This window comes from Gorilla gorilla, chromosome 3 (assembly GCF_029281585.2).
Source record: "Gorilla gorilla gorilla isolate KB3781 chromosome 3, NHGRI_mGorGor1-v2.1_pri, whole genome shotgun sequence".
Classification (NCBI taxonomy): domain Eukaryota; kingdom Metazoa; phylum Chordata; class Mammalia; order Primates; family Hominidae; genus Gorilla; species Gorilla gorilla.
The window spans coordinates 9075845-9094327 of NC_073227.2; the positions used below are offsets into that span (position 1 = coordinate 9075845).

At 49.5% G+C, this 18483-nt stretch overlaps 1 protein-coding gene across 7 annotated transcripts in view; it reads left to right on the top strand.

Moving 5' to 3' along the window:
* PIGG (phosphatidylinositol glycan anchor biosynthesis class G (EMM blood group)) overlaps positions 1 to 18483 on the top strand; it is a 41571-nt gene that overhangs the window by 7619 nt on the left and 15469 nt on the right. For 2 of the 7 annotated variants that reach the window (XM_004038295.5, XM_055384242.2), the window contains exons 4-9: positions 623 to 811; positions 2013 to 2154; positions 9235 to 9447; positions 14293 to 14510; positions 14897 to 15178; positions 16695 to 17149. In XM_004038295.5, the coding sequence (XP_004038343.1) occupies positions 623 to 811; positions 2013 to 2154; positions 9235 to 9447; positions 14293 to 14510; positions 14897 to 15178; positions 16695 to 17149 (1499 nt within the window). Of the gene's footprint in view, positions 1 to 622; positions 812 to 2012; positions 2155 to 9234; positions 9448 to 14292; positions 14540 to 14896; positions 15179 to 16694; positions 17150 to 18483 lie in introns of those variants that run through there. The other 5 variants (XM_004038296.5, XM_055384244.2, XM_055384245.2 and 2 more) reach the window with 5 other exon arrangements.

Sequence of the window (18483 nt, forward strand, 5' to 3'; positions counted from 1 at the left end):
TGTGTCTTTTTCAGAACAGCCTTCTTGTAGGACACATGTAGATGCCCTCAGCTTCACCGTCCTGCTGGTTACTTTAACGCTGGGTACTGTCCTGTCTTTAATTAACTGGCCTTTACCCTTAGTTACCTCATGACAACTTGGGATCTATTTAACTTGCCCATTTGCTCACCTTCAGTTATGCCCATTAAGCCCAGCAGTGATCCCACAGAAAAATATTTTTGTCAGAACAACCCTTGCTCATTTAAATTATCTGTAGAATATATTCGATCCATAGCCCAGAAACATAAAAACAATATTAGCAAAAGTTTAATCCAATGCTAATGTTCATTTATTTATTATAGACATGGGGTCTTGCTATGTTGCCCAGGTGGGTCCTGAACTCTTGGCCTCAAGCAGTCTTCCCGCTTCAGCCTCCTCAAGTGTTGAGATGATAGGCATGAGCTGCTGTGTCCAGCCTATTTATTTATTTTTAATGACATAGATTTTGTTGTGTTTCCACTCCCCCAAATCCTGTTACCTGAATAAACTCCTAGATTTTGAGATGACTGTTGCGTTTTTCCCCGGGGAGTGAAGATCCAGGGAAATTAGGTGAGCTGTTTATACGTGTGTTTCCCCTTCAAAGGTGGATAATAATGTCACGAGGCATTTGGATAAAGTATTAAAAAGAGGAGATTGGGACATATTAATCCTCCACTACCTGGGGCTGGACCACATTGGCCACATTTCAGGGCCCAACAGCCCCCTGATTGGGCAGAAGCTGAGCGAGATGGACAGCGTGCTGATGAAGATCCACACCTCACTGCAGTCGAAGGTGAGGCTCGCCGTCGCGCACTGTGTGCTGATGTGGTTTCACGTGGATGTTCCCTAGAATAAATGCAACCGCCTGAGTTATTCAGGGTGCCTGTGTGAACGTCCACCATCAGTCTGCTAGCCAGGGGCCGCATGCCACACGGGCAGCACTGTCTCAGCGTCCACTGCACTGACTCCGTCTTCCAGCAGCCCTGCAGAACAGCAGCTCTCACTCCTACCCGTGTATGCATTCATTCAAGTAATACCTCCTGAAGACCTTTTGTGCCACTCTCTCTGTTCTGTATCACTCTCTCTGTTCTGTGCCACTCTGTTCTGTGTCACTCTCTGTTCTGTGTCACTCTGTTCTGTGTCACTGTCTCTGTTCTGTGTCACTCTCTCTGTTCTGTGTCACTCTTTCTGTTCTGTGTCACTGTTTCTGTTCTATGTCACTTTTTGTCCATGCATTTGGGTGCATCAGTGAAACAGTCAATAATCCCTCGTGAAGCTCACGTTCTAGCCAGGAGAAATGAGAAAGATGACTAAATAAGTATGTGAGGAAGTGATGGGTGCTGCAGAAACTCAGAGGGCAGGAGGAGGGGCTTTCAACAGCGTGTTGAGAGAAGCCTTCCCTGAAGACGTGTGCAGGGTGAGCAGAGACTTGAAGGGAGGGAGGGGCAGACCATGTGGTCTGTGCACGAGTGTTCCAGGAGGAGCAGCAGCGAGGGTCAGGCACAGCCTGCCTGGCTTGTCCTGGAGCAGCAAAGGCTGTGTGGCTGCAACCCCAGGGGCAGAGAAGCCTGGTGGGTGCCCCTGCATGGCTCAGAGCTCTTGCCTTGTGCTGTGTGTTGTGTTCTCACCAGAGTCCTGTGAAAGATTCTATTTGACAGATGAGGCGACCAAGGCACAGAGTAGAATGCGTCCAGAGTCTCACAGCTTGGCAGTGGCAAAGACAGAAACCAGATACAAACCGTCTGCCATCAGAGGGCAGAAATGCAGCCTGCTGTGCTCCATGAGCTGTGTACAATTCTGTGAACTTCATTTATGGCATTATTTGACTGTGACCCTGTGATCTGGCTATGAGCTCATAGGAAAAAAAAAAATCTAATTCATTGAGAAAGAGCTACAACTCTATAAAGTAAAGCTAAAACCGAAAGTTGTCTTCTTAAGATGATGTGCTGTCTTCAGTCTGAACGCAGTTGAAATGTTTTTTGTTTGCCTTATAGGAGAGAGAGACGCCTTTACCCAATTTGCTGGTTCTTTGTGGTGACCATGGCATGTCTGAAACAGGAAGTCACGGGGCCTCCTCCACCGAGGAGGTGAATACACCTCTGATTTTAATCAGTTCTGCATTTGAAAGGAAACCCGGTGAGAATTTAGGAATGTTAACAGTTGGAGATTGTATTGCATTTGTTTTCTATAGTCTGGTTTTAATTTTGAAAACCTATTTTTTAGAAGCTCCATAAGGTTGAAGTCCCCGAGCAATGTGAGCATGAAAAGTAATTGGGCAAAAGGCTTTCGGGATCTGAAGTTACATTCCTTCCCGAATCCTTAAAATACAGTTATTCTTTGTCAGAATTTTGTTGTATGAATGTTGCTGCCTGGATATCTGGAACTGTTGAGAAAAATTGCCAGTAGCTCAGAGACATCTGGACAGCATGTGTGAACTGAAGGAAACGTGAATACCTCGGCTTTTTTAAAAGTTTGCATTATTGTAAACCATCTATTGAATAGCAGTGTCAACAAGAGTCAAGGGACCCAGCCAGAGCAGGACAGACAGAGGCCCCGTCTGTCAGTATTCAGACACGCCCCAAACACACACACACCCCACTCTGACCTGTGCCCTGACTCAGCCGCCAGCTACGCACTCTGCCCTCACGGCCGTCGGCCTTGCTGTCCTGTCGGCAGCTGCCTTCCACTTGCGCCTGGCTTCTGCTGCCTCGCTGACTCACTCGCGGTGAGCTCAGCGGTTATTTCTGCCGTCAGGCACAGCAGACGCTTTCGGGCGCTGCTCTCCCTGACCCTTCAGCACCCTTAGCGCTGCTGGTCCCGTAGCTTCTGGGACCTCACATCTTTCTGGTTTTCCTCCTTTTCTCTCCTTTGCCAGCCTAGTTTCCTTTCCCTGGTCTTTTTTACTGGACTGCCTTCTTGTTTCGTTCTGCATTCGCCCTGGAGATACAGTCTCATCTGCCTCTGTGGCTGTAAATGCCGTGGATAGGCCCCACACCGGTCAGATTGATCTCTCTAAGTGTCCCCATTCATCATTCTTGGCATAATTTATCATTGCAGACTTATTGATGGATTTTGTTTATTTATGGGATTCATGTAACATCTGCCTCCACATTACACTTTAAGCCAGATGAGGACAGGACCATGTCTGTTTTGCCCACCATGAGCCTGAAACATTGCCTGCCACATGATAGTTGCCAAGAAATATTTGCTGAATGAATGGCCCTTTCACTTAAGTGAGGGTTAGTTGGGGAAGCATCTCCACCTGACCTCTTATATCTTTTTATGAAGCTTCTTTGCCGAGACCAGCTTAGTCCGGGAGACCCTAACCCAGCGGCGCTAGAGGAATTAAAGACACACCCACAGAAATATAGAGGTGTGAAGTGGGAAATCAGGGGTCTCACAGCCTTCAGAGCTGACAGCCCTGAAGAGAGATTTACCCACATATTTATTAACAGCAAACCAGTCGTTAGCATTGTTTCTATAGATACTGAATTAACTAAAAGTATCCCTTATGGGAAACGAAGGGATGGGCTGAATTAAAGGAATAGGTTGGGCTAGTTAACCGCAGCAGGAGCATGTCCTTAAGGCACAGATCACTCATGCTATTGTTTGTGGCTTAAGAATGCCTTTAAGCGGTTTTCCGCCCTGGGCGGACCAGGTGTTCCTTGCCCTCATTCTGGTAAACCCACAACCTTCCAGCGTGGGCGTCATGGCCATCATGAACATGTCACAGTGCTGCAGAGATTTTGTTTATGGCCAGTTTTAGGGCCAGTTTATGGCCAGATTTTGGGAGGCTTGTTCCCAACACTTCATCTTGAATGTCTGACCTGAGCAGAGCTAGGAATGGTGGGGGCAGCTGCATGCGTGCAGGCTGCCTGCAAGTGCCGGACTCATCACCAGCTTCAGTCCTGAGAGATGGTTCTGTTTTGTTTTCTTTATTCTCATCATACCTGTTTCATGAGCCAGGACTGTACTCTGGTGTACTCACAGCGTTGGGCCACCATCATCACAGTCAATTTTACATCATTTTCCTCACCTCAGAAAGAAACCCTATACTCTTCTGCAGCCACCTTCCTCTTCCCCAGCCGTCTTCTCTCCCTCCCCCAACCCTAGGTAATCAGCATCATTGTCTGTAGATTTGCCTCTTCTGCATGTTTTGTGTAAATGAAACCATATGGTCTCGTGTGCCTGGCTTCTTTCATGTAGGATAGTGTTCTTCCGGGTTCATAGTTATAGCATGTATCAAGACTTCATTTCTAGGCCAGGCACTGTGGCTCTCGCCTGTAATCCCAGCACTTTGGGAGACTGAGGCGGGTGGATCACCTGAGGTCGGGAGTTCGAGACCAGCCTGACCAACATGGAGAAACCCCGTCTCTACTAACAACACAAAATTGGCTGGGTGTGGTGGCACATGCCTGTAACCCCAGCTACTTGGGAGGCTGAGGCAGGAGAATCACTTGAGCCCAGGAGGCGGAGGTTGCAGTGAGCCGAGATCGTGCCATTGCATTCCAGCCTGGGCAACAGGAGTGAAACTCCCCATCTTAAAAAAAAAAAAAAAAAAAAAGAAGACTTCATTTCTTTTGTTATTAAATAGTCTTCCATTGCATGGATTTAACACATTCATTGACCATTCATGAGTTGATGGACATTTGGGTTGTTTCCACTTTCTGGCTGTGATGAATAATGACGCTGTGATCATCTGTGTGTAGCTTTTTGTGTGGATGTATATTTCCTATGTTGTCATTTTCTTACCCAGTATAGCTGTGCCCCCACCCGCCACCTCTGTGCTGTTATTGTCAAATATGTCACTTTTCTGTATGTTATAAACTGATGGCATAGTTATATAGATATGGTTTTATATAATTGCTTTTAAATCAGGAGAGGAAAGAAGAAAATGCTTTTGTAGTGTCTTTCATAATTATATGATTACCTTTACTGATGCTCTTTGCTTTTTTATGTACCTGAAATTTGATCTGGAGTCACTGGCTTTCAGCATGAAGAATTTCTTTTAGTATTTCTTGTAAGGCAGATTTGCTAGCAAAGAATTTTTTGTTTTAGAAAATATCCGGGATGTCTATTTTGTCTTCTTTTTGGAAAGAGTTTTGCTGACTGTAAGACTGGGTTGGCTGTTTTTTCTTTCAGCACTTTGAATGTGCTGTCGCACCGCCTTCTGGCCTCCATGGTTTCTGATGAAAAGTCAACTCTTAATCTAACTGGGTTTCCCATTTCTTTGTCTTTTACCATTTTTGCTATAATGTATCTGTATTTTATGTTTACTCAACTTGGAGTTCATTGAGCTTCTCGCATGTGTAGGTTGATGTGTTTCATCAAATTTGGAAAATTTTCAGTTGTTTAAATTGCTTGATCTCTATTGATCTATCTTTAAATTGCTCGTTCTTTCTTCTGCCAGTTCAAATCTATTGTTAAACTCCTTTAGTGAATTTTCTGTTTCAGTTATTATACTTTTTTTTTGTTTGTTTTTTGAGACGGAGTCTTTCTCTGTCACCCAGGCTGGAGTGCAGTGGCACGATCTCGGCTCACTGCCACCTCCGCCTCCCAGGTTCAAGCTATTCTCCTGCCTCAGCCTCCCAAGTAGCTGGGATTACAGGCACCCACCACCACGCCTGGTTAATTTTTGTATTTTTAGTAGAGACAGGGTTTCACCTTATTGGCCAGGCTGATCTCAAACTCTTGACCTTGTGATCTGCCCACCTCGGCCTCCCAACAGTTATCATATTTTTTTAACTCCAGAGTTTCATTTGATGCTTTTTAAAAAATAATTTCTGGCCGGGCACGGTGGCTTATGCTTGTAATCCCAGCACTTTGGGAGGCCACGGTGGGCGGATCACGAGGGCAGAAGTTCGAGACCAGCCTGACCAACATGGTGAAACCCCGTCCCTACTAAAAGTACAAAAATTAGCCAGATATGGTGATGGGTGCCTGTAATCCCAGCTACTCAGGACGCTGAGGCAGGAGAATCACTTGAACCCGGGAGGCAGAGGTTGCAGTGAGCTGAGATCTCACCACTGCACTCCAGCCTGGCAACAGAGTGAGACTCCATCTAAAAATAGTAATAATAATAATAATAATTTTTATCTCTTTATTGATATTCTCTATTTGATGAGGAAAAGAAGAGCATGGGGAGATGGGAAGGAGATTGCATAATCCTCTATCGGGAGCTAGGGGGATGAGAGGGAGATCGTATAACCAACCCTCCTTCCGGAGCTGGGGGAAAGGGAGCTCTGTGTTCTGGGCTGCACCCACCACAGGAGAGTTTCTGCCCCACTGGGCTAGGAGGGGGAGGGAGGGAGCAGGCCACGGTTCAAGGGCTGCAGACTCTTACGCTTCTTAACAAGGCCTAGTGGATTTTCTTGAATAAAGATTTCTTTGTTCTGTATCCCTAGACAATTTCCAGAGACTGTGAATGGTGGTAGTGGTGGTTTTTAAAATGTTTACCATTTATGCTTGTTTTATTGATAAGCAAGTTCATGGAGCTACTCTTAACACTATTCCCTATAGTTCTGAAGGATTTTTATCTTAAAAATGCACGGAAATTTTTGTTTTGTTATGTTAATAAAAAGAAATGTTAAAATGTTTATTATTTTGAAAATAAGCAGTTTTGGATTGTGTAGTGAGTGACTTCAGAGACCTTCAGCCCACCGCCGCCCACCCCTAGAGTGCTGACCTCCCTGTGTGGGCAGTAGAGGTCTGGCCACTCCAGAGTCAACGGGTGTGGGAAGGAGAGCGTCCCTGTACCTGGACTTCCACAGAGGGCAGAGCAGGTCTGTTTTATTTTCAGCCTCTTGCTACTAGAATGTTTGACCCTGTTTGTTGTTCTGTTCCCCTGGTGCCTGGCACCTAGTGGATGTTTTATCATTTGTGGATTGAATGTTGAAGACTCAGCAGGCGAGCCAGTGGAGGTAGAGACCGGTGGTGAAAGGATGCTGCTGGGCTGTGGGAATGGTTTTCTGAAGTGCTGGAACTTCTTTCATGGCCCCTCATCGTCAGTGGGGCGCAATCCACAGGCCTACCCTGTGTTTGTATTTCAGAATTACAGTTATTAAAATAGTTTGTGCAGGCAAGAACTGGTCACAAACCAATCAAAGATGCAAAATCAAGAGGCCAGAAATAGACCTCAGTGTATCTGGGGACTTGGTGACAAAGGTGGCATCTCAGATTAGTGCAGAGAAGACATGGTGCTCAATAAATGATGCTGGTACCCCTGGCTGACCTTTTGGAAAAAGGTAATGCAGACTCTCTGCCTTATTCTTTACAACAATATCAATCCAGGTCAAAGCATGTTAACGTCTTTAAAAGACTACAGTACGGAAAATTCTGGATGTAGAACGGTAGTCACAGTCGTATAATAAACCCCCAAGTCCAGCTTCACCAGTTACTGGCCAGTTACAGCCGATCTTCTTTCATCCGTGCCCACACTCATTTCCCTTCTCCTTTACTATTTGGAAGCGGACCTCTAAAAGATACGTGCTCTTTACCCCCAAAATCTTGATACCCTTATCACATTTAAAAAATAGTGTTAATTCCTTAATATCACCGAGTAGTGTTCATATCTCTAATATCTGTTTCTCTCTCTTTAGGTGTTTCAGCTTGTTTGAATCAGGCCACAAATAAGACCATACACTGTGATTGGTTTATGTGTCGCTTAAGTCTCTGTAAATCTGTAGGTCCCCAGCCCCAAAACTCTTTGCTTTACTACAGTTTACTCGTGCACATTTCCTTCTTGAGACCTACAGTCAGCGATTTCTCCAGGATGCCCTGCTTCTTTTTAGTGGAAGGTGGTGTTTCAAGATCACTGTCTCAGAGCTTCCAGTGCTAGCTCTGAGTGGTTGGTCATTGTCTCTAGACAGAAAGAAGAAATTGTTTTAAGATAAAATGATCTTCTGTTTGTATCGATTCACCTTCAAAACTGTAAAATTGACTTCTTAGGTCTTACATCTGTACTTTCTTCTTCCTAAGTTTAGAATCTTGGTTGTCAGCAACTCCAGATATGATAGAATTAGCATATCACATAATGACTCATTGGCTTTATCCCGCAATAGACACGCAACAGTCTCAGAATAACAATGCCAGCGCTGCCACTACCAGTATGAGGGTCAAAAGCAATTTAAGGTGGGTTTGTTTTTGTCTTTGTGTTTTATTTTTTGTGTCAGCTCAAAGCACTTAATGTAAGAAAATACTAGAAGAAAGAAGTACTGGAAGAAAACGGCCACACTGGAGTGGAAGGTTCTTTCTAAGCATGACCTAGAAGCCGTCATTAGAGAGTTGGCCAAGACCTGATTAATAAATTTGACCAAATTAAAAACTCGCTACAAAAAAATTATCACAAAGTAAAACCTCCACAGACTCACACCTGAGTATCTAAAGACACCTCACCCACCACCTATCCTGAGTAGCCGTCCCTGTGGCCTCTTGGCGCCCTGCCGGTGTACGTTGAATTCCAGGGTGTGGAGCTGCTTGCTGTCTTTACAGATGAAAACACTCCGACGAAGTTGAGTTTCTCCTCCGAAATCATAGTGGATGGTGGCAGAGCAGTGGCCTAGGCCCATTGTGCTGACATCACAGCCATTCTTGCAAGGAGATGGTAGGATAGCCACTCACTGTTCAGGCTTGAGCTTTAGCCAACAGACAGATGTCCAGCGTGTCCAAGTTGATTAGAGCACCTGGCCCAGCTGAACCTGCCTCATTCTGCGCTCCCCTATAGAAGCACCCACAGCTGCCCAGGAGCCGTGAAGGGTTTATTTTCTCCATGAGCAATGGCATGTGTGCTCGTAGAGGGCAGAGCATGGGATGCTCCAAATCCAGAGGGTCCGGGCTGTCAGCGATCCCAGCCTCACTTCATTCTCGGGTTGGCTGTTGACCTTGCCAAAGTGACAGTCCCTCCGTGTCTGCGGGACCACCTGCTTCCTCTGTGTTCAGCCCGTGCTCCGTAGCGCTCACTGTATGGCATTCCTCACATGAGCCTCTCTCGCAGCCTGTTGCAGGCTACTGAAGGAAAGACACCGTCCCTGGCATAGAACGGGTTCGGTAACTGTCAACGCAGCAAGCACAGCAGGTGATTCCTGTACGATCCTGTGTTGAATGGTGTGAAGAGACGGATCATTTGGCTCATGTTAGTTGTAGAAGGTCTAATTCAAGAAGGACTACCATCTTACACTTTCTAGAAGTCTGTTACTTAAAATGTTTTCTTTTTTCTAGGTGATATCCGACTTCCAAAGCACGTCCAACAGACGGATGTGGCCGCGACACTGGCGATAGCACTTGGCTTACCGATTCCAAAAGACAGCGTAGGGAGCCTCCTATTCCCAGTTGTGGAAGGAAGACCAATGAGAGAGCAGTTGAGATTTTTACATCTCAATACAGTGCAGCTTAGTAAACTGTTGCAAGAGAATGTGCCATCATATGAAAAAGGTCAGTCAACTCACCGTTTCGAGCTCTGTCAGAGCTGTGTGTTTCCACTGAGCTCAGGTTTCTCCGATGTGTTTCTGTGGTATGCAGTTTGTCACAGGAGTATTTTTTCATCACTACTCTTTGATGATACAGATTGTGTTTCTGTTTTCTTAGAACTTTGAACTATCACCATTGGCAGCACCCTCAGATGCAGTTATCTAAAGTTCTTTCATAAATTTATTCATTCAACAACTATTTACCAGGATCTTGTTATGAATGAGAGGCTGTTACAGGCACTGGAGACAGAGCAGGTACGAGGCTCTGCCCTCATGGAACCTTCCAGAGGGAGGAGAGAAAAGGAAGTGATCGATGGCCGATGGTGATGAGTACCTTAGGAAAAGAATAAACAGGGCTGGGCGCAGTGGCTTACGCCTGTAATCCCAGCACTTTGGGAGGCCGAGGCAGGCGGATCATGAAGTCAGGAATTCAAGACCAGCCTGACTAACACAGTGAAACCCCGTCTCTACTAAAAATACAAAAATTAGCCAGGCATGGTGGCGGGCAGGAGGCTGAGGCAGGAGAATCGCTTGAACCCTGGAGGTGGAGGTTGCAGTGAACTGAGATCGCGCCACTGCACTCCAGCCTGGCAACAGAGCGAGACTCTGCCTCAAAAAAAAAAAAAAGAAGGAATAAACAGGCGTGGGGTGGGAAGTGAAGCAGGTGGGGGAGCCGCTGGGGCAGGTGGGCCGCTGGCCATCTGGGAGGGCACATTACAGGCTGTGGGGGCAGCAGACAGGGTCCTCCATGGGGCACACATTCAGGGGATGGTCAGAGCAGGGGCCAGAGTGGCAAGGGCAGGGCAGAGGAGATGGCATTAAGGGGTGAGGGCCACTGGGCACTGGAGGGGCTTTCACTTGTATTCTGAGTTAAATGGGGAGCTGCTGCAGGGTTTGGTGAGAGCCAGAGTCTTCCACTTGCATTTTCAAAGGCTGTCTCAGGCACCCTCGTGGAGGATTCTGCTTTGTGCTGTAGGAGGAGACCAGTCAGGAGGCAGTGGCTGTACTTCTGTGAGAGGTGAGGGTGGCCAGGGCCCAGGCAGGGGTGGTGGAGAAGTGGTTGCATTCTGGAAAGATTTTGAAGGTCATGAAGACAGAATTTGCTCATGTGCTGCGATATTGGGTACGAGCAGACCAGAGGCGTTAGGTACGACTCCGGGGCTTTCAGCTGAAAGCAAAGGAAGAGAGTAATAATTTCCTCAGGAGGGCACGACTTAGGAGGAACAGTTCTGCAAGGCCGGTGCTTGTGGGTGGGGGTGTTGGTGTCCAGGAAGCCATGTAAAGAAGTAATTTCAGGAAGCAGGGAGTGGGCAGCTGCGTCAAAGGTTGGTATTGAATAAAATCAGGAATTGAGAACTGAGCTTTGGATCTGGCCATGGAGGGTGATGAGTGGCTTTGTCAGATGGAGAGTGGGGGAAGGCCTGGCTGGTACTGGGCAGGCGAGAGCCCTAGGCAGCAGACACTGCGACTCTAATGGGAGTAGGAGGTGGAGTTGCCTGAGCCAGGTGTGGGGCCAAGGGAGGTGCCAGGAGACAGCTACAGGAAGGGTCCAGGAGAGGAACGTTTATCTCCCTGGGATGTCTTCAGACAATCGACTCTGACGCAGCCGCGTTCATCAGGAATCATGTTTGATACTGGGGCTCCTTTGAGAGCCCGGAGGAAGTCGACTCCTATTTGGGGGCAGCAGTTAATGCGGTGTTGGCAGATTTCCCTACTTGAAGTAGAGGGATACTATTACTACCAGATAAGAGTGAACGTCCACAAGCTTGCGCTGAGATGTAAACCGGCCTCCTAGAGTCACGTGTGGAAGACAAACCTGACCAGCCAAGGAGTGCTTGGGAACCGGATGTGATGAGTGTCTGGAGGCCCCACCGAGCACCAGCTCTCACCCTGTGAGGTGGAGGACTTTGGCCATGGAGACATTTTAGTCAAGACCAGGGACAACAGTGACTTGTGCTTTTCGTTTTTTAAAAAATGGTATAAGTTTGGTAGCTTTTGCATATTGCTTGTTTTGTTACTGTGTCCTTTTTTCTATGCTAAGAATGATAAAAACACCAACAAAATTGGCCAGGCATGGTGGCTCACGCCTGTCATCCCAGCACTTTGGGAGGCTGAGGCGGGGGGATCACGAGGTCAGGAGATTGAGACCGTCCTGGCTAACACAGTGAAACCCCATCTCTACTAAAAATACAAAAAATTAGTCGGGCGTGGTGGCGGGTGCCTGTAGTCCCAGCTACTCGGGAGGCTGAGGCAGGAGAATGGTGTGAACCCGGGAAGCGGAGCTTGCAGTGAGCCGAGATGGCGACACTGCACTCCAGCCTGGGTGACAGAGCAAGACTCCATCTCAAAAAACAAAACAAAAAAGATACCAACAAAATCAAAACAACAATGGAAGGGTTATTTGCCTGTTCCAGAAGTAGTGGCTGGGGGAAGATGGGAACCACAGTGGATATGAGAGGAAACCAGCCTGTTAAAGGAATGCAGGAGCCTCCCTTGACTGAAAACACAGCCACAGCATCTGGGACCCCCCCTGGCGGCCCATTGTCTACACCGTCGGGGATCATTTTTCCTAAAACAAAATGGGGTATGTGTTCTGACACTGAAATATGTTTTAGAACCCACAGCCAGGCCCATGCAGTCCCTCGGTGGCGTCCAGTCTGTTGGAGGCGTTGTGCCCACCCGGCTCTCTCAGTGTAGTGGGACCGGCTTTTTCTCGCCTCTGGACTTTTGCACATGCTGTTCCCATCAGCTTGATGCTCTTCCTGCAGTTTTTTGCCTGGCGAATTCCTGGGCACTGTTTACATTTCAGCGTAAACATCAGACCTTCCTGGTCCAGCGCCCACTCCGAATCCAAAATCAGTTCCTCCCCATTACCAAAAATCCCTCGTTGATACTCTCTACTTTTCCTTCCTGGGAAACTTGTAATTACAGCCGTAATGCAGTCACAGTTTGTAATTACGCTCGTGTGTGTGTGTGTGTGTGTGTGCGTGTCTGTGAGCCCTACTGGATCCAAGCCCCAGCAGGCAAGGATTGCACCTGCTTGCTCGCCATGCTGTGTCTCCCCTGGCACAGCGCCTGGCACGTCGTCCACGCTCCATGGATATTTGTTTCGGTGCATGCACAGGTGCACCCCCATAGCTCTGTGACTCTCTGATAGGCGGTGGGGTGTGGACACAGGCATCCCCCCATCCAGGGTAGTGGGTGTAGCAATGAAGGATGCCAGCCCTGGAACCAGACTGCCTGAGTTTCATTTGCAGCTTTTACCCACTGGCACTGTGGCCCAGGTGCGTGATTCACCCTCTGTGTCTCAGTTGCCTCCTCTGGATAACAGTTCTGATGCTCATCCCTGCCTCATAGGGTCATTAGGGAGGTGAAACGAGCGAGCCGCCTAGTGTTGCTGGCTACTGGCACTTAGTGCAGAGTACCTGGTGCCGGCAGCAGTGGGGTGGGCCTGCAGGCGTGTGGGTTCACGCTCAGGGACTTGGTGCCGGCAGCAGTGGGGTGGGCCTGCAGGCGTGTGGGTTCACGCTCAGGGACCTGGTGCCGGCAGCAGTGGGGTGGGCCTGCAGGCGTGTGGGTTCACGCTCAGGGACCTGGTGCCGGCAGCAGTGGGGTGGGCCTGCAGGCGTGTGGGTTCACGCTCAGGGACCTGGTGCCGGCAGCAGTGGGGTGGGCCTGCAGGCGTGTGGGTTCACGCTCAGGGACCTGGTGCCGGCAGCAGTGGGGTGGGCCTGCAGGCGTGTGGGTTCACGCTCAGGGACCTGGTGCCGGCAGCAGTGGGGTGGGCCTGCAGGCGTATGAGTTCATGCTCAGGGACTTGTGCCACAGCACCGTGGACCTCAGTGGCTTGAGTGCCTGTGGCGGCTCTTTCACTGCTGTGATAGCAGGCCTGGGGCATGCAGAGCCACAGGGTGGGGTGAGCCTGCCAAGAGGCACAGCTGAGACCCTCCTTGGCATGGCTCTTCTGGAGTAGGAAGCTCATGTCAAATACCGAGGGGGTCTCGGGAAGGAAGTTGTTGCTTTGCAGACCAGTCTAATCACAAGTGAGTGTGGTCCCGGCAGAGGCTCACGCATCAGCCAGCTCGGGAAAGAAAGGACATCAGCTGTGCCGTGAGCAGCATGGCACTGTGGTCTAAAAGAGGGTGCCATAGCAGAGGGGCAGGGCTCCATCCAGAGGCAGGGCATCCATGCGCCCAGCAGAGCTCACCCTTGTGAGCAGAGAGGGCTGGAAGCTGCTCTCTCTTTCCAAAGAGGATGTAAGGAGGTAACCCAGGCTGCAGAACGGGGGATGTTAGAGGTAGGGAAGGGCCAGTCTGCACTGGGGAAGTGGGTGTGGCAGAGAAGGGTCAGGCCGCTGCCTGCCCAGTCCCCATACAATGCTGTAAGGGTTAGAAAGACTCTAAAACCTGACTGTTGACATAATGCATTTCAGGATTGTTTTTATATTGCACGTTGACAAGAAGGAGAGAGTGGAAAGAGACAGAACAGGGAGAAGGAAGTAAGCGATGAGGGAGGCAGAGAAAGAGGCCAGGCAGCACAGGGGTCAGTCACTGCCATCCGCGGGGTGTATGCCAAGGACCAAGGCCTGCATCGCCGGAGGGCAGATGGATGCACACTGGCAGCTTTCCCAGCTTTACAGAAGGCGTTGCAGACCCCCCACCCAAAGGAATGATTGATCTTCATTAAGCGTCAGTTCTAAAAAAGTGAAGCCTTTGCCGTGTGCCATGCATAACCGAATACTTTGAGTTTATGTATATAAATGTATGTTCACAGTGTGTGCGCGCATGTAACCTTTCTGTCTTCTTAATAGATCCTGGGTTTGAGCAGTTTAAAATGTCAGAAAGATTGCATGGGAACTGGATCAGACTGTACTTGGAGGAAAAGCATTCAGAAGTCCTGTTCAACCTGGGCTCCAAGGTTCTCAGGCAGTACCTGGATGCTCTGAAGACTCTGAGCTTGTCCCTGAGCGCACAAGTGGCCCAGTACGACATCTATTCGATGATGGTGGGGACTGTCGTGGTTTTGGAGGTACAGATGCTCACACAGTCATGGCTCAGGTGTTGCATTGATTTGATAACTCAGCCAAATATTTATAGTTTTAAATATATATATAGGTGTTATTAAAAATGGGAAAATATTAATTTTCTTGTTTAACTCTTTCGTGGTGTGTCCTGATTTGTGACAAGACCCAGAGTATCATCAGTGTCAATTGGCCTCACTCAGTATTGCTGCAGGTGATAAAAAAAAATCATGCCATGCATTTTGGGGCAGTTAATTAGGAATCATCTTTTCCTGAGCTTGCTTTTCTGTTTTTACTGTGTGGACAGCTGACACGAGAGCGGGAGCTTGGCTTATTTTTAAGTGGGTTTCTCCAAGCCCAGCAGTCTGTGGATGCTGCTGTTTCTCTGTTCCAGGTTCTCACCCTGCTCCTGCTAAGCGTCCCACAGGCACTGCGCAGAAAGGCTGAGCTGGAAGTCCCACTGTCATCTCCTGGGTTTTCTCTGCTCTTTTATTTGGTGATCCTGGTTCTTTCGGCCGTTCACGTCATTGTGTGCACCTCAGCTGAAAGTTCGTGCTACTTCTGTGGCCTCTCGTGGCTGGCGGCAGGTGGGGTGATGGTGCTGGCCTCGTCGCTGCTGTGTGTGATTGTGTCTGTTCTGACCAACGTGCTCGTGCATGGAAACACCCCAAGGAAGGTACGTACGGCTGGTTCCTGGGAGTGTGACGTGGTCCTTCTGCTCAGGTTGTTCTTGTTATTTCAGGCTGCCTTTCGTTTACCAGTCTCTGGTTGAACACCTGGTGTGTGCCAAGTGCTGGCAGTGCCCTGGACAGGGGGCCTCAGGGAAGGACGTGGAGCAGCCTTATCCCAGGCCTCTGGGTGTCCTGACACAGGTGTTCACATCTGTGCTGTCAGGTCAGATGCCTGAGTTCTTGGAAAGCTAGGTTCCTGCAACTGTTACCAAGGTGATTGTAAAGAGCTGGCGGTCACAGAGGAACGAGCCCCCCGCTGAGGGGGTATGTGAATCAGACAGCCTCCCAGCAGAGGTGTGGGAGCTGCAGCTAAGGGAAGAAGAGACAATCGGCCTGGACACTCAGGAGGGTCAAAAGGAGACTTGGTTGCACCACTCATCCTGCCACCCCCAGAATGCATCCTGCCTCATCAGGTCCAGATTTCTTTCCAAGGCGGACGTTTTCTGTTGGAATTCTTAGTCCTTGGCCTCGGACGCCTTCATTCGTTAGCTGGGGAGTGGTGGTGAGGCAGTGAGGAAGAGGCGGATGGTCGCACTCAGATCCACAGAGCCCAAGATCAAGGGACCCACTGCAGTGGCAGCAGGACTGTTGGGCCCCCACCCCAACCCTGCGCAGCCCTCATCCCCTCTTGGCTTGAGCCGTCAGAGGCCCTGTGCTGAGTGTCTGACCGAGACACTCACAGCGTTGTCATCAGGGCACAGGCTTCCTTGGAGCCAGGATGATCTGCGCCACGCTTGCACCTCGGGCCCATCTGGGCTCATGCTGTCTCTCCTGCTATTGAATTAGTACCTAGCTGCACGCAATATGTAGTTATCAAAAGAATAAACGGCAATAATTGAGTCCTCATCTTTAGTTTTGACTCCTTTAAGTTAGTATATTTAAGAGACAGTACTGTGACGCCAACTTTGTCATTTCAACAGAATTAACCATTTTAGTGGAAACGTTCTGGATTTCTAGAATATTCCTGGAGAAATTCGAGGTCTGGTTTGGTGGGATGTATTGTTGAGGTTCTTTGGTTTCAAGAAGCAGGCACTGGCGACGTGCATCTGAAGACCTAAGCTCTTCCAGAGCCTGGAAGCGGGAGCGTGGAGGGCCGGGTCCAGGAGCCTCTAGGCAAGCTCTTTGGGCTGCACCACTGCCCAGAGGGTTCTGACCATTTTCAGTCTTTGTCACTCAGCTTGGGACTTGGAGTCCAGTGTGAGAACAGCTGGCTGGCTGTGCGGTGTCCTGCTCCCCTGCCTGGGCTGAGGGCGTCTCCACTCCTGCAGGCTGCGTCCCAAGAGGAAGGTTCCTGCCGTTGGAGCAGAAGGGGGCTGTTCCAGAGTAGGGGCCCAGGTGCTGGGTGTGAGGAACAACGGTGTGTGTCCAGGGCATTCTCTGCTGTGAGCGAGGACTTGACACGCAGCGAGATGTGTGTCGTTATCAGAACGTCTCTTACAAAGTGCACTTTCCTTTTCACAGAACCCCGTGCATCCCAGCTCAAGGTGGTCAGAGCTAGACCTTCTTCTTCTGTTGGGGACGGCGGGCCACGTCTTGAGCCTGGGCGCCAGCAGCTTCGTGGAGGAGGAGCACCAGACCTGGTACTTCCTCGTGAACACCCTGTGTCTAGCTCTGAGCCAAGAAGCCTACAGAAACTGCTTTCTGGGAGATGACGGTGAGCTTCCGTGTGGCCTCCGTGTGGAACAAGGGCATGACGGAGCCACAGCAGCGTGGCAGGACGGGCCTGGCTGTGATGTGCTGGAGCGAGACAAAGGCCACAGAAGCCCCTCTACCTCCGAAGTGCTCAGAGGCCGCGAGAAGTGGATGGCGCTGGCCAGTCCGTGGCTAATACTGGCCTGCTGCCGGCTGCTGCGCTCCCTAAACCAGACAGGTGTGCAGTGGGCTCACCGGCCTGACCTCGGCCACTGGCTCACCAGGTGAGAGCGTGGGCCCATGGCCACAGGCCAGACTTTCTACGGCCGATTGGTCACCTGCCAAGCTCTTCTTTTTCTAAATGGAGACCATTTTTCATATTAAGAATGGGATAGTATTTGAGATCTGAAGAACTGGGAAAATACACTAAAACCAGTGTTTTACTGGATACTAGAATCAGTGTTGAGAAGTGAATTTATTTGGGGGCTAGCCTAACAGGTTTCATTTATTAGTGCTGAACCACTGTAACTGTTCATGATTGAAAACTTGTGTTTCAGTGATCATTATATAGTAAAGATGCTATGTGGGGGTCAAGCTTGCTAGTGGCTTGTTCTGGACGCCTCGTCCATGCCCGGGCTGTGTGCCTCCCGCCCATCACTCAGCGTCTGCCTGTGTCAGGCCATTCGTGTGTTGCTATAGAGAAACACCTGAGGCCGGGTCACATGTAAGGAAGGAGGTTCATCTTGGCTCTCAGCTCTGCGGGCTGCACAGGAGGCGTGGTGTCGGCATCTGCTCCTGGAGAGGCCTCAGGAAACTGGCAGTCATGGCGAGGGCAAAGCAGGAGCCAGCACTTCATGTGGCGAGAGCAGGAGAAAGACAGGGATGAGGGGGGTGTCCGGCGCTTTTAAACATCAGCTCTCTTGTGAACAGCCACAGCGAGAATGCGCTCATTACTGCGAAGATGGCACCAAGCCATTCGTGAGGAATCTGCCCCCATGACCCAGACATCTCCCACAAGGCTCACTTCCAACACTGGAGGTCCAGTGTCTTTTTTTTTTTTTTTTGAAACGGAGTTTCACTCTGTCGCCCATGCTGGAGTGCAGTGACACGATCTTGGCTTACTGCATTCTCTGCCCCCCAGGTTCAAGAGATTCTCCTGTCTCAGCCCCCTGAGTAGCTGGGATTACAGGCGCCCGCTACAATGCCTGGCTAATTTTTGTGTTTTTAGTGGAGATGGGGCGTCACCATGTTGGCTGGGCTGGCCTTGAACTCCTGACCTCAAGTGATCCACCCACCTCGGCCTCCCAAAGTGCTGGGATTACAGGCGTGAGCCACTGTGCCCAGCCTGAAGCTCCAAGTTCAATGTGAGATTTGCAGTGGACAAACATCTAAGCCATGTCATTCCCCCAGACCCCTATCCTGCTGCTGATGATCCCCAGGGCAGCAAGAAGGACGGGGTCAGCCAGGCAAGGCAGGCGCAGCCTCTGTGGGCCAGCTTTGCCCTTAGCAAAGCTGCTTTCTCCTCTCCATCCTCCCTTTTCTCTCTCCTCATCCTGAAGGGACAGAGCCGTGTGGGGGAATTCAGCCACTTCCTGAGCCTTTCATTGGCGACTGGAAA